Here is a 13,979-nt window from a genome sequence, read left to right on the forward strand (position 1 = left end):
TTGTGAAAACTGTCTAAATACTCTACAGATTCATCACACACAGTCTCCCTACTGACTTTGATGCAACCCAATTGGTAGATGTGCAACTATATTATTTTTGCAGTTAGTACACATACATTTTCAGGAGCAAATGCTCCAAACAGTGAGCACTGTTGAGAGCACAGGGATGGATTGTAGTTCTATTCGGCAGAACAGCAACCTACCCTCATATACCCACACAGACTTCAGTAGAATTCAAATGAGCCATAGAAAAGTGTAGACCTGCCCAGCCTACTCAGTCCAAATCATGGCTACATATGATTTGTGTCATATACATGTGTCATATACACTCAGAAACCGCTTTATTAGGTTTACCTGCACAACAGCTTGTTAATGCCAATATCTAATCAGCAAATCACGTGCCAGCCCCTCAATGCATAAAACAATGGTCAAGAGGTGCAGACCAAACATCTGAAAGGGGAAGAATAGTGATCAAAGTAACTTTGACCTATGATTGTTGGTGTTAAAGAATCTTAGAAACAGCGGTCTCTAGAGTGTACAGAGAAAGGTGTGAAAAACAAAAAAACATCCAGTGAGCGGCAGTGTTGTTAATGAGAGTCGTCAGAGGAGAAGCTGACAGAAGCTGGTTCAAGCTGAAAGAAAGGCAACAGTAATTCATAATGCGTTACAAGTGTGGTATGCAGGAGAGCATGTCTGAACCATATAACACGTTGAACCTTGAACTGGATGGGCTAGAGCAGCATAAGTCCAAAAAAATAAGTCTACGAAATACCTAATGAAGTGGTGATGCCAGCATATTCAATATTCATAATAGTCATGCATCTTTGTAACATTAAAGCAGACAGCCCATCTAGCATGACTGACAAAGACAATGAGATACTACACACACACACACAAACACACGCACACTCGCGCACACACACACACACACACACATGCACGCTCGCACACGCACGCACAGACACACACATACACAAACACAAACACACACCTATCTTGATGCAGGTGTTGTTGGGGCTGGACTTGCGGCCTCCTCCGTGGCACAGGAGGATGTTCTGGGGCTTCAGGTCACGGTGGATCACGCCCTTGGCCTGCAGGACCCTCATGGCCCCGGCGATCTGGTGCAGGAAGATGCGGATGGTGTCCTCACTCAGCGTGCCTTTGGCTGAAGAGGAACAGCAGAGCACAAAACACTCACCACACAACGCAGGACACAAAACACTCACCACACAACGCAGGACACAAAACACTCACCACACAACGCAGAACACAAAACACTCACCACACACAACGCAGAACACAAAACACTCACCACACAACGCAGAACACTGAATACTAACCACACAACACAGAACACAAAACACTCACCACACAACGCAGAACACTGAACACTAACCACACAACACAAAACACAAAACACTCACCACACAACGCAGAACACGAAACACCACACAACGCAGAACACTGAACACTAACCACACAACGCAGAACACAAAACACTCACCACACAACGCAGAACACTGAACACTAACCACACAACGCAGAACACAAAACACTCACCACACAACGCAGAACACAAAACACTCAGCACAACGCAGAACACAAAACACTCATCACACAATGCAGAACACTGAACACTCACCACACAATGCAGAACACTGAACACTCACCACACAATGCAGAACACAAAACACTCACCACACAACGCAGAACACAAAACACTCCCCAAACAAAGAATAGAGCAAATGGCTCTACTGGCTCTAAGTATTAAGCTGAAATTTTCATAAGTTCTAAATCTCATAATTATCTACCAAGACACAGAAAAAGAAAAAGATCCAAGAGGTGCTGTGGTGCAACCTCCTGGAGTTGGCCCAATTCGTTTTGGATTCAAATACTTTTCTGCTTCTGACTAAGCTTGCCTGCTGTATTGGAACAAATCAAAATATCCCAAAAGTATAAACCCAACCCATCTGTTCCTCTTTGCAGGCTGAAATGCACCAGGCAAGAAGATCAATGGAGCAAAAAACTGAAAAATATTTTCATCCAAAACTAATACTATTTGAACCCTGGTCTCCGCTGAACACAGATCAATTAACACTGAACATAGAACACCAAACAGAGAACAGAACACTGAACCCTGAACAACTCAAAGAACATTGAACTACCCTGTCTTTTCTCAAATTTGTTATTTAGCTGACGCTTTTATCCAAAGCGACTTACAGTTCATTAGACTAAGCAGGGGACATTTCCCCCTCGAGCAATGGGGGGTTAAGGGCCTTGCTCATGGGCCCAAGAGCTGTGCGGATCATATTGTGGCTACACCGGGGTATGAACCAACAACCTTCTGGGTCTCAGTCATGTACCTTAGCCACTAGGCTACAGGCTGCCCCTGTGAATGAGTGCATTCACACCCCAACACTAATCAACACCTCCCTCTCTTCCGGCACCATGCCCTCTTCCCTGAAGAGGGCCAGAGTCACTCCCCTGCTCAAAAAAACCTACTCTTGACCCCACTGCCCTGAACAACTACCGGCCTGTCTCTCTTCTTCCCTTTCTCGCTAAAACTCTGGAACGGGCAGCCTGCTCCCAACTGTCCACTTATCTTCTCCAGAACAATCTCCATGACCCCCAACCAGTCTGGCTTCAAGAGTGGCCACTCCACTGAAACCGCCCTGCTCGCGGTCACTGAGGCACTCCACTCTGCTAAAGCAAAATCCCTCTCCTCTGTCCTCATCTTCCTCGACCTGTCAGCCGCCTTCGATACAGTCAACCATGAGATTCTGCTCTCATCGCTGTCTGGGATGGGTGTCACAGGTTCTGCACTCGCTTGGTTTTCCTCCTACCTCTCTAGTCGCTCCTACCAGGTGACTTGGAGGGGCGCAGTCTCCGACCCTCACCCCCTACGAACTGGAGTCCCGCAGGGCTCGGTTCTTGGGCCTCTCCTCTTCTCGCTATACACCATGTCTCTTGGTTCTGTTATCTCTTCCCACGGCTTTTCTTATCATTCCTACGCTGATGACACCCAACTCTTCATTTCCTTCCCCCCCGACACCCAAATCACCACACGGATCTCTGCCTGCTTGGCTGATATCTCTGCGTGGATGACTTCCCATCACCTGAAGCTCAACCTTGCCAAAACTGAGCTTCTCTACATCCCTGCTAAGTCCTCTCCGTCAATCGACCTCTCATTGACTGTTGAGGACTTTGTAGTTTCCTCCTCCCGTACGGCAAAGAATCTTGGGGTGACTCTTGATAACTGCCTCACCCTGGCTCCACAAGTATCCTCCACTGCCAGAACCTGCAGGTTCTTTCTGTATAATATACGCCGTATCCGTCATCTCCTGACTGAGAAAGCCACCCAGCTCCTAGTCCAGGCGCTCGTCATTTCCCACCTGGATTACTGCAACTCCCTCCTAGCCGGTCTCCCAGCATGTGCCATCAAGCCCCTCCAGCTGGTCCAGAATGCTGCAGCCCGCCTGATCCAGCCCAGGTCGGCTCATGTCACCCTGCTTCTCATTGACCTCCACTGGCTTCCTATTGCCGCACGCATCCGTTTCAAGGCCCTAGTGCTGGCATTTCAGGCTGCTAAGGGGACTGCCCCACCTTACATACAATCCCTGATCACTCCCTACTCCCCAGCTAGACCACTCCGGTCTGCCAGCTCTGGTCGCCTTACGGTTCCCTCTCTACGTGCACCTGGCGGTCGAGCTGCACGTTCACGCCTGTTTTCCGTTCTGGTTCCTCAGTGGTGGAATGACTTGCCTACCACTGTCAGAACAGCAGAATCCCTCCCCCTATTTCGACGCAGACTCAAAACCCACCTTTTCAAACTCTACCTTAGTCCTCCCTCCTGATTTCCCCTGCCCCTCCTTTCTGATATCCCTATCCTTGTCTAACCCCCCCCCAAAAAAAAAAAAAATGCACTCTGATGACAACTATGCTTAGAACAGCATTTCCTGTGTATTTTGCTAGTTTCTGGATGTGATGCTCTGACTTATGGTAGAACCTATGCACTTGTAAGTCGCTTTGGATTAAAAGCGTCTGCCAAATGACTAAAATGTAAATGTAAATGTAAACACAGAGAGTCTCCCCTGGGTTGGGCCTCAGTTACTGTACCACACACAAATCAGACCTCAGAACACTCACGGCGTGTTCGCATACAAGCACTCGAGCAGGTGCTAAATAAAGGATGAGTGTGCATGCTGGGGATCTCCCCCCTACACAGTGTGCACACTTATCTCACTTAGGCATATGGATGTCAGCAGGCCCGTGAAAGTTAAGCCTTGTTAAAGCGAAGCCTTGTTGCTGATAAATAATGTTTTCTTTCTCTAGTTTCTCTGGGCCTAGCTTTTCCGTTGCATTCCTGGTTAATTTACGGCTCGTTACACAGGGGCACATTGTAAATAAGAATAGCCCCGATAAGGCAAGCACTATGTGGCTCTGTGTGCAAAGAACTGCGGTTTACTCTTGTTGAAAAGGCAAAGATGAAAACAGTACAGAACCCTGTCACAGATAAATATATCTCCTTTTCTCATGATCAGGGCTGAGTGAATCAGGTTAGTATGTTAGAAATATAACAACATGGATGGTTCTCTTTCTATTTGCTTACACTTTTTTTAACTTCAATTTACTTTATTAGCAGGACAACTGCAATACAATATATTATATATTGAAACACACAGGAACATGGAAGACACAAAGACAACATGCAAAGAGTATGATACAGTCAAACATATTAAAACAAACACATTAACATAGTAACGAAAAAAACATTGAGTTACATAAAAATGAAAAGGTAGTATTGGTTTAAAAGAAATAAAGACTTTTTGAACCTTTTCAGTCCCAAGAGTGCCATATGGCACTGAAGTGTAACTACCTTAAAATCCCATGGCACTCTTTTCAACCAATCAAAATGATTAAGTAAACAACATGGCCATTGTAGATAAATTCACTTTCAATCAAATATAATAAAACATCTACATATTTAGTAGATTCTCTTTGTACTATCTACTCTCTCTCTCCCCCTCTCCCTCTCTCTCTCCCTCTCTTACTCACTCCCTCTCTAGCTCTAGCTCTAGCTCTGCTCCTGCTTTGTCACCATGACATCACTCCTAGGGCCACACCCGTGGCCTGGCTGTGAACTGTAAGAACAGCCACCGCCGCTGCCCCCAAAGTGCCCCCCCCCCCAACTTCAGAAAGCTTTCCACTTCCTCAGCGTGTCCCTTCTATAACCCCACACTCTACAGCAGCCTCGGTTATGATCTAACTCATCTCTTCCTCACACATTTAACTCTCTCTGAACTCTTACCCTGGGCAGAGGAAAGGGACTGGCTCTATATTTCACAGAAAACTAAAACACAAGTCCGAATTTATATGCCGTTTTCTCATTTTTCATTGTGACATTATAAGAAAACAAAAGGAAAAGCGAAGGAAGGAAGGAAAGCGAAGTTACTAACAACTAACTTAGGCCACACCAGCCCTGACACGAAAATGGGGACAGCTAGCTTTTTAAACGCCAAATCATGCCAACAATATGTGGTGTGACCACAGTCGACACCTACGTAACACAGGCTTACCACAATATCCTCTGAGAATATCTATAGCCAGTTCCTGCAAAAGCACTGTAAACCACCGTACAGTGCCACAGTAACCAAGTCTGTATTATCCAGAAATAAACGTTATCTTTCAAACTGTACCATACAGACCCCAAACACTCAAACAACCAGAACACAACTCCAGCACAGACCAGACCAAAGCAACAGAGCACAACATAAACCAACACAGACCAGACCAGAGCAACACCTCACAGATCACAACTAATTTCCGGATAGGCCAGACCAGGGCAACAGAGCACCACTCAATTGAGAGTGGCTTCCTCTGATGACAGGGCAGAACATGGCAGGACAGTGAACACACCCAAACTCACCAAACTAAAGGGGCATTCATTTCATCAGTCAATATGAACTACAAACATATTCATGTGGGGCACGCTCAGTTTGAGCATATCCAAAATAACTCAACAGATAAAAAAATCCATGCATTGGAGGCCTGCTATTGGTAGACTTCATCTAAACCGGGATAGTGTGATGTACTGGTCAGTTGCTAACAGGTGTCTCATTTTCAGAAAGATAAGTTCATTAATAAGCCTTGAGGCTGTGCAATGATTACTAAGAAATAAAACAGAAGAAATTAGTCACAAAGATGAAAACACTCACAGTGAAGACAGTCTGCCAGATCTCCCCCATTGCAGTACTAGGGAAAAAGAAAACACAAGATAAGACCGCATAATATCAGGGATATTATCTCACTTGGACAGAGCTACACACACACACAGGATCATGGGAATAACTGAAGAAACAAGATGAGGACGGCTGATGATGTAACGATGATAAAGATAAACCTTGGGAAGAGCGGAAGCGTGAATAAACACAAAGTGAACAGGAAGGGAGAATTTTATTTTAGCAAACATTAATGTGGTTTTAAGTACCAAAAACAATCTCTATCCAGAGTGCCTCTCAAGAACAGGCGGTTTTAGTGACTGTGTCTGTAAGGCTCATTGATATCAATGAACCTTCGTTCAGATTGGCTGGTTAGCTACAACTAACTGAACACAGTCTGTGCTGAGAGCTGGGATTGGTTCCGGCTACAAGGAGGCTGTGCTGAAGCAAACGGTGGTTTTAATGTTTGGTTATAATGTCATAACTTCATGGAAGTCCAAACCTTGTTTAAATGCACATTCCCTTCATCTGGATTGCAAATTTATTTGTTGACTGCGTGTTTTGATACTTTCACAGTGGTAACATCTTCAACTCCTTTATAATCCACATAGTAAGGGAAATGTCATAGTAAGGCACCTTTAATCACATTGCGTAACACAGATACGCTTCCTTTCCTGTGCTGCTTCCCTGTTTGACAACTTGCAGTTTCCCTTTCAAACACAGTGGAGAGACAGCTTGTGTGTACAGTGGGGAGGGGCCACAGAGGAGAGGGGTCACAGAGGAGAGGGGTCAAAGTGCAGCCAGTGTCATGCCTGTCCCCTATAGGCCCATAGCTAAATATAGAACTCTCCAGGCCTCTCTCCTGACTGCTGTGCTGTGTCACGTAACGCAAGAAAAGAATACAGAATGTTCCGGCCACTCGATAGGGCAAGTGCTCCTCCAGCCGTCCTCAGCCCACCGTTTCAGTTTCACGCGGCAGAAGACGACACGCTAATTAATCGATTCATTATTAACGAAAAGGCTGGGCGTCTCTACAGAACTGGATGAGAGCGAAGCAGCCGTCTTACCTCCATTACCAGGTACACAGAGCTTGCCGTTTCCTGGAGAGAGAGAGAGAGAGAGAAAGAGAGAAAGGAGGGAGCGAGGGAGAGAGAGGGAGAAAGTGGGATAGAGAGAGAGATGTTACTTAACATTAATAATAATTATTTGTTATTTAAATAACGCTTTTATCCAAAGCAACTTACAGTAGATGAGACTAAGCAGGGGACAATTCCCCCTGGAGCAATGCAGGGTTAAGGGCCTAACAAGTTCCCAACAGGGGCCTAACAGTTCTGCGGATCTCATCGTGGCTCCCCCTTCCAGGTCCCAGACGTGCACCTTCGCCACTAGCCTACAGGCTGCCCTACATTCACTGCCACAGAAGAAAACCATCCAAATATGTTGTTGCTATTAACATACTAACCTGATTCAGCCCTGATCATGAGATAGAGGGATATATTTATCTGTGACAGGGTCCTGTACTGTTTTCTTCTTTGCCTTTTGATCAAGAGTAAACCACAGTTCTTTGCACACCGAGCCTTACGTAGCACTTGCCTTATCAGGGCTATTCTTATGTGCCTCTGTGTAATGAGCCGTAAATGAACCAGGACCGTGACGAAAAAAGCTGAACCCAGAGAAACTAGAGAAAGAAACCCTTATTCATCAGCACTTACCACCGACACCCCCCTCAGGGGATTGTCCTCAGCTTAGTCTAATCAACTGTAAGTCACTTTGGATAAAAGCATCAGACAAATAACGAATTATTTATTAACTTACAACAGCACCATTTTACTGCACTGGGCTTGGCCAGAAGTAGCTAGAGAGAGAAAACCATGACCGGAAGGTTCTACATCTTGACAGTCTCAAGCTACGGATGTGTGTAAAAAAGCCATGTTTGGCGTGGTGGAATGCACATGTAGTTTTTACATCAATGTACTGACAGTAGGTATGAGGCTAGTTTTAAAGGAACAGGGCAAGCCTGTCATAATTTACACACTACCGCAAAAGTCTTGGATGTTGTGCATTTTTCTACTAATGGGCCTTTTCGGCCAGAGAAAGGGAGACAGGACTCCAGCCACGGACACAAACAACACCATGGAATGAATCTTGGGAGAATGTCAACAGTTTTTCAGGAGCAGGGTGGTCCCACTCCCAATAGCCCTAAGTTGTGTATTTGTTTGGTACTTATTCCTTATCACAAAGGCCCAATTAGCATACATTTAGAATAAACATTTAGTTCCCTGATGCTTCACAGCAGAAGAATCTGAAAAGGACTATGACTATGTAGCAGCGTGTGAGATTAAGAAAGAAAATAAGAAAGTTAGTTAGTTAGTAGGTGTACTTAGTGTAGTGTAGTTAGTTAGTAGGTGCAGTTAGTTAGTTGGTGTACTTAGTGTAGTTAGCTAGTATGTGTACTTTGCCTAGTTAGTTATTTCAGAGGAAATAGGCTTTAAAGATATGCTCTCAGCATCTGGAACACTCATGTCAGTTAAAACCGGTACGATTCTGCATACAGCGTTTGTGCAGTAGGATTCAGCTAATCTGTCTAACAGCCAACCCGTGCCCATCCAGGGAGGCCAGTAAACAAAGCCAACTGCAAAAGCCTCCCCTTATCACCTAGCAACAGCTGACCTCTCTCTCAGCGGCCAATCGGTTGATCCCGGGCCGGACGGCTGCTGACTAAGCCCCAGTCGTGTTTTCTATGCTGTGGTGGAGACAGTCGGGACAGAATGCAGCCACGGATGTTTGGTTTTTTTGACTGTCCAAACAAGACGGGGCAGAAAAGCCTGATGTTCGACATCAGGTGTCCTTCTTTGCCAGTGCACAGGGCCAGAGACACACGCTGACAGTTCTGAGGTTCGGCATGCTATGAGCAGACCCTGGTGTAAAATCCAGCTTGGCCAGCTTGAAACTATCAGCTATGAGCTGTTTCAAAACCTAGCTTGAGCTGTCATGCTCGAAAAGTGCTTTTTTACAGCCTACAGAAGCAAATTAAAACAGGACCCAAATAACGGACTAGCAAATAAGCCCAGGCATTAACCTTGTGAAAACATGCTTGCGGTCTTGGAAAACCACCCAATGAAAATCCACTTGGTGGACCAACCAAAGGACAAATCAGCAAGGGCACGTCCTATAGCTGTACGAGACCTCAATGGTTAACCTCACTGGTGTCCATTCCATTGTTACACCACTGGATCAGTTGAGGAATTTGAATCCAGAACCTGACCGTTAAAAGGGATGTTTCACTTCGGTATAACAAGTAGGGCAGCCTTTAGTGTCGTGGTTAAGGTACATGACTGGGACCTGCAAGGTCAGTGGTTCGATCCCTGGTGTAGCCACGATAAGATCCGCTATTGGGCTATTGAGCAAGGCCCTTAACCCCACATTGCTCCTGGGGGGATTGTCTCCTGCTTAGTCTTATCAATTGTAAGTCGGTTTGGATGAAAGCATCAGCCACCAAACATGTAATGTGAAGTACTTTTGTGGAGCTTACCCTATTTGTATTAGCGTGAATACTAGCAACATTAGCTGCCCCTATTAACCAATAATGGCTTTGCCGTTCCTCGAGCTCCCATTCATTTTTGGGACATGGCTGCAATTATTAGTTTTAAAGCACACAGAGAATAATAGATCCATAAAACAGAGTATTAATGTCAAAAGCTCTGTGAAAAGTTTTTTTTAATTTTTTTTAATATATGTATTTTTAATGTTTTTGCCCTATGAAAGAAAAAGGAAATCTGGAGTAACTTCTTTTTTTTTTTTCTTTTTTTTAAACCAAGAGATTCACATGGGTGCATGCATTAAAATAATCAAACTACGGCTGGCTGTGTTTCCACACAGGCGATAATGTGGAAATAGCTAACCTAAACCTGAAAACAGCTTACAAGCTCAAAAAACAGAGACCTTCTGGTGTTAATACTCTCTCTCATCAATCTGGGATCCTCCATAATTAGTTAGTGCTTTAAAACTATTAATCTCACCATGTCCCAGAAATGAACGGGAGTGAATTGGTAGCTGTATAACAGGAATGGCAAAGCTGTTAATGGTCAGCAGGGGCAGCTTTTGTTGCTATAGTACACATGCAATGCAAATGAAATGGGACAAGCTCCACAAAATGACTTGTGTTATAAGGTTAAACATTTGGTCAGAATGCTCTTATCACAAATGAAAGCAATTGAGTTGAAGAACACCAATGTGCAACAAAAAAATAAAAAATAAACATTCTAAAAAAACCCACTCTTCAAAGGTTTAAATGGACTGATGAATGTTCAGTACTGACATCGATCACCGCATCGAAAGCCGCAGAAGTTACCAGTCCTGAAAGCTAGCATACATAGCTAGCATCAAATGCAGGCCTTTCATCAGCTCCATGCAAAATAATCAAAAGATGGAAATATCCTTCAATCTAACATACTGCAGTTTATTGTAATCACAGGATCTGTTTGTCCATTTCTCATCTGAGAAAGCAAACCAGGATACATTGGCACAATAAGTCATAAGTCAAACTAAAATCAACCTTGGATTGCAGATACACAGAGTATAATGGGCCTGTAGTATTCCCTGAAAGTAATGCCTTTTCCTGGAATACCAAACAGCTTTCCCATAATGCCAAACAGCAGTCTCATAGGCCCTGTTCTGAACCTCTGCCCCTTCTGGTCCATCTCCGCACAGCAGGGAACTGTGGTTCACTTGTGGTTCAGGAAGAACATCGCACAAAAGCTGTGCTTCCTTTTGGAAAAACAATGGAGTGAGAAATGGGAGACCCAACCCCCAGTAGTGTGTGACAGTTGAGAAAAAAAGACACTTGCCTTTTTAAACTTTAAAAATATAAATCATAAATATTAGTGGAACAACCAACACTTGCACCCTCTGACAGATGAGAAGCCAGTTCAGTCCAGTCAATCTCTGGATTATGCACAATTAGGCAACCCAGAGCAGATTTCTGGTCCTGAGGCACACCACTGCTCTAAAGATGTCTTAAACGATGGACATTCCCAAAAAGTGCACAAGCACGTGAAAAAAGTGACCTCTGACACAGACTATCTATCTATACCTAATTTATAAGAAGCTAATAATAATATGTAATAAAATATGTATAATAATAATAATACATTCGTACAAAATTATGAAATTATATTTGGCTTGTAGGCCTATGGAAAACCTTTGCATGAAAGGAAAATACAATAAATTTAAAAAAGGGGGAAAATATATAATATATATAAAATATATTCACAAAGTAGGACATGGTTTGAGAAGATTCTCACAGACATACAATTTGGATAACCAGGGCAGGAAAAGACACTGAGGTTTATGACAGTTGAATAGCTGCAGTTATAATAACGCAAGGCACAATTGAACTCCAATCCACCAAACTGGGTAGCAGTCTTGGGGTGCCCACTGTTTTGAAACAGTCTGCTACATACCTGGAAGTCGTGCAGTGCAACAATGTTTTCGTGTTTCAGCTCCTTTCGAAAAAAAAAAATATATATATCGTTAGCTACAACCAAGCCTATTCTGCAAATAGTCTGACAGGTATGATTATTGCCGCTGTATGGGCGGAAGACGATAAATACCTTTAATATTTTAATCTCTTTTCCCAAGAGAGTCTGGGATTTCGCCAGGTTTTTCTTGTTTATGCATTTTACTGCAACCTCCCAGTCGTGTTTCTGAAAGAAAATGATAGAAATGTAAAATAAATACACATTACACATACAAATTCTGGCCATTAATATTTTTAAATGTAATGCATACACTCGATTGGGCATGTCCAAGGCCGCGCATACATAGTGAGTTAACATTGCGTTCAGTCTCAAGTTGCCAGTTATGCAACAAAGAATAGGTTCCTGTATCAGAACGCTAATTTGTCGTTCATGATAGCTATCCATTCAATTGATCCACTATACAAGCGCGACAGTAAGGGCTTGTTCAAGCGTCCAGTGCGCGTTGTAGTCTACGTATTAAAATTACTTCCGATTACATTAAATGGATTGTTGGTTAACTATCTCCATGCAGCACCCAAATAGCAAGTTTTATTGATTATAATATCAGATTCCAGTTCTTAAACAATAGAGTTTTGCTACTGTTATCTAAATGATGGCATCTTTGGCGTCAGAGGCCTCTTAAGGTGGAATTGTGTACATCACGGTATTGAGCATGAAATGAATCAATTTAGCATACAACACCTGGGATGCCGACCGTGTATTCATAACTATTTTATTGAATTGGGACCACAGTTGACATAGGGGAAATTGAAACGCATCTTCCAACATTAACTTACCTCTCTGTGCCTGCCTTTAAAAACGACAGCAAAAGCGCCGTGTCCAACAAGGTCTTTCCTACTGAACTCAAATTTTCCAACGGTCTCCATTGCTCCAGATGTCGGTTTCACTTTCCTAACTGAAGGATTAAATCAGGACGAGAGTGTGTTCTCAGGAATGTCCCACTGCCCTCCGTTATTCAACTCCAGGCTGCAAGAAAGTTTTCCCTTTCGGACGCTTGCATTGGACTGCATTTCTGTGCTAAAACAATCGTCTTCTTTCATGATAGCTAGTTATCTTACGGGGAAAATGCGTTATTTTCCCTTTAAGGTCCAGCATTTCCCCATGACATTAAGCAGCATCCTTAACTCTCACAAATATAATTATGAGGAAATGCATAACAAATATCTCAGAGAACGCCCTTAAGAACTGCAGGCTGTTTTGTTTGTATACAGAGGGAAGTCAGCAGCGCTATAACAACCGTTTAAATTTCATTGCTAAAATGGCAGTTGTAGATTTGTAGCTTTCGTGGTTCCATCTGCAGCTGTTCTTGTTTTCCTAAAGCTGGGTTTGACAAGCCATGACACCTTTACGAAAAACGATACGTCCAGTTCGCCTTAACAAAGAGACCTCTTTCGCTTGTACACAGCAAGTGATAGCGAGCATGCGCGGTCTCCCTATCGCTTCGTCTAACTATTGACGTCAAGAGTCTGTTTATTCCAACCCAAACCAACGAGATGTAACGGAGTCTTGCTAATTTTAATATTGCTGACGTAGTGATAATGTTAATAAATGCACAACTAATAAATAGTCTACGCTTAAATGGCACATGTTTAGCTTAGTCAAGCAAGCTTACAATGGAGAGATAAGCCCAGTTTGCCTTCTAGTGGAATTGCATTATAAATAAAGTTCCAATAAGATGCTCTTCCTTGATTTATATTTTATGAAATCGAGTCCGACCATTATAATAATAATAATAATAATAATAATAATAGTAATAATAATAGAGCTGCCACAAGAAACTAATATAATAGCCTATTTATAATAGCCCTCTCCCTTGGGAGATCTCTTACTGACACCATGTGGTGTGTTGTCATATTGCAATGTCCGAAAGGTAAAATGCATGGTCGGCTGACTCCACTCGGCCGTGTCCAAATCAGTACACTTGCCTACTATTGAGTTGCATACAAGTACAAGTTGTGTACTTAAAAGTATAGAATCGACAGCAAAAGAACCGCACGTTTAGGCAGGTATGCTTGAGTCCCAGTCCGTGCCACTCCAGAGTACGATACGATACGATGAACTTTATTGTCCCACTCAGGGAAATTTGTCTTGGACTCTGCGTTGCGTCATGAATGCCTTGACAGTCACAATGACAACAAACAATACATCCTCAGCCATAACAGCATCAACAATTACATGACAGTATTGCACATATCCCATAACATAACACATACATACACCT

The 13,979-nt window shown here is 43.4% G+C and overlaps 1 protein-coding gene across 1 annotated transcript in view; it reads right to left on the minus strand.

Annotated features, from left to right (window-relative positions):
- Positions 1–13,151, minus strand: part of ulk1b (unc-51 like autophagy activating kinase 1) — a 38,692-nt gene extending 25,541 nt beyond the window's left edge. The window contains 6 exon segments of the mRNA XM_061262067.1: positions 992–1,165; positions 6,216–6,252; positions 7,286–7,318; positions 11,681–11,722; positions 11,831–11,923; positions 12,535–13,151. Coding sequence (XP_061118051.1) covers positions 992–1,165; positions 6,216–6,252; positions 7,286–7,318; positions 11,681–11,722; positions 11,831–11,923; positions 12,535–12,624 — 469 coding nt within the window. The 5' untranslated portion in view covers positions 12,625–13,151.
- Positions 13,152–13,979: the final 828 nt, after the last annotated feature.

This window comes from Conger conger, chromosome 12 (assembly GCF_963514075.1).
Source record: "Conger conger chromosome 12, fConCon1.1, whole genome shotgun sequence".
Lineage (NCBI taxonomy): Eukaryota > Metazoa > Chordata > Actinopteri > Anguilliformes > Congridae > Conger > Conger conger.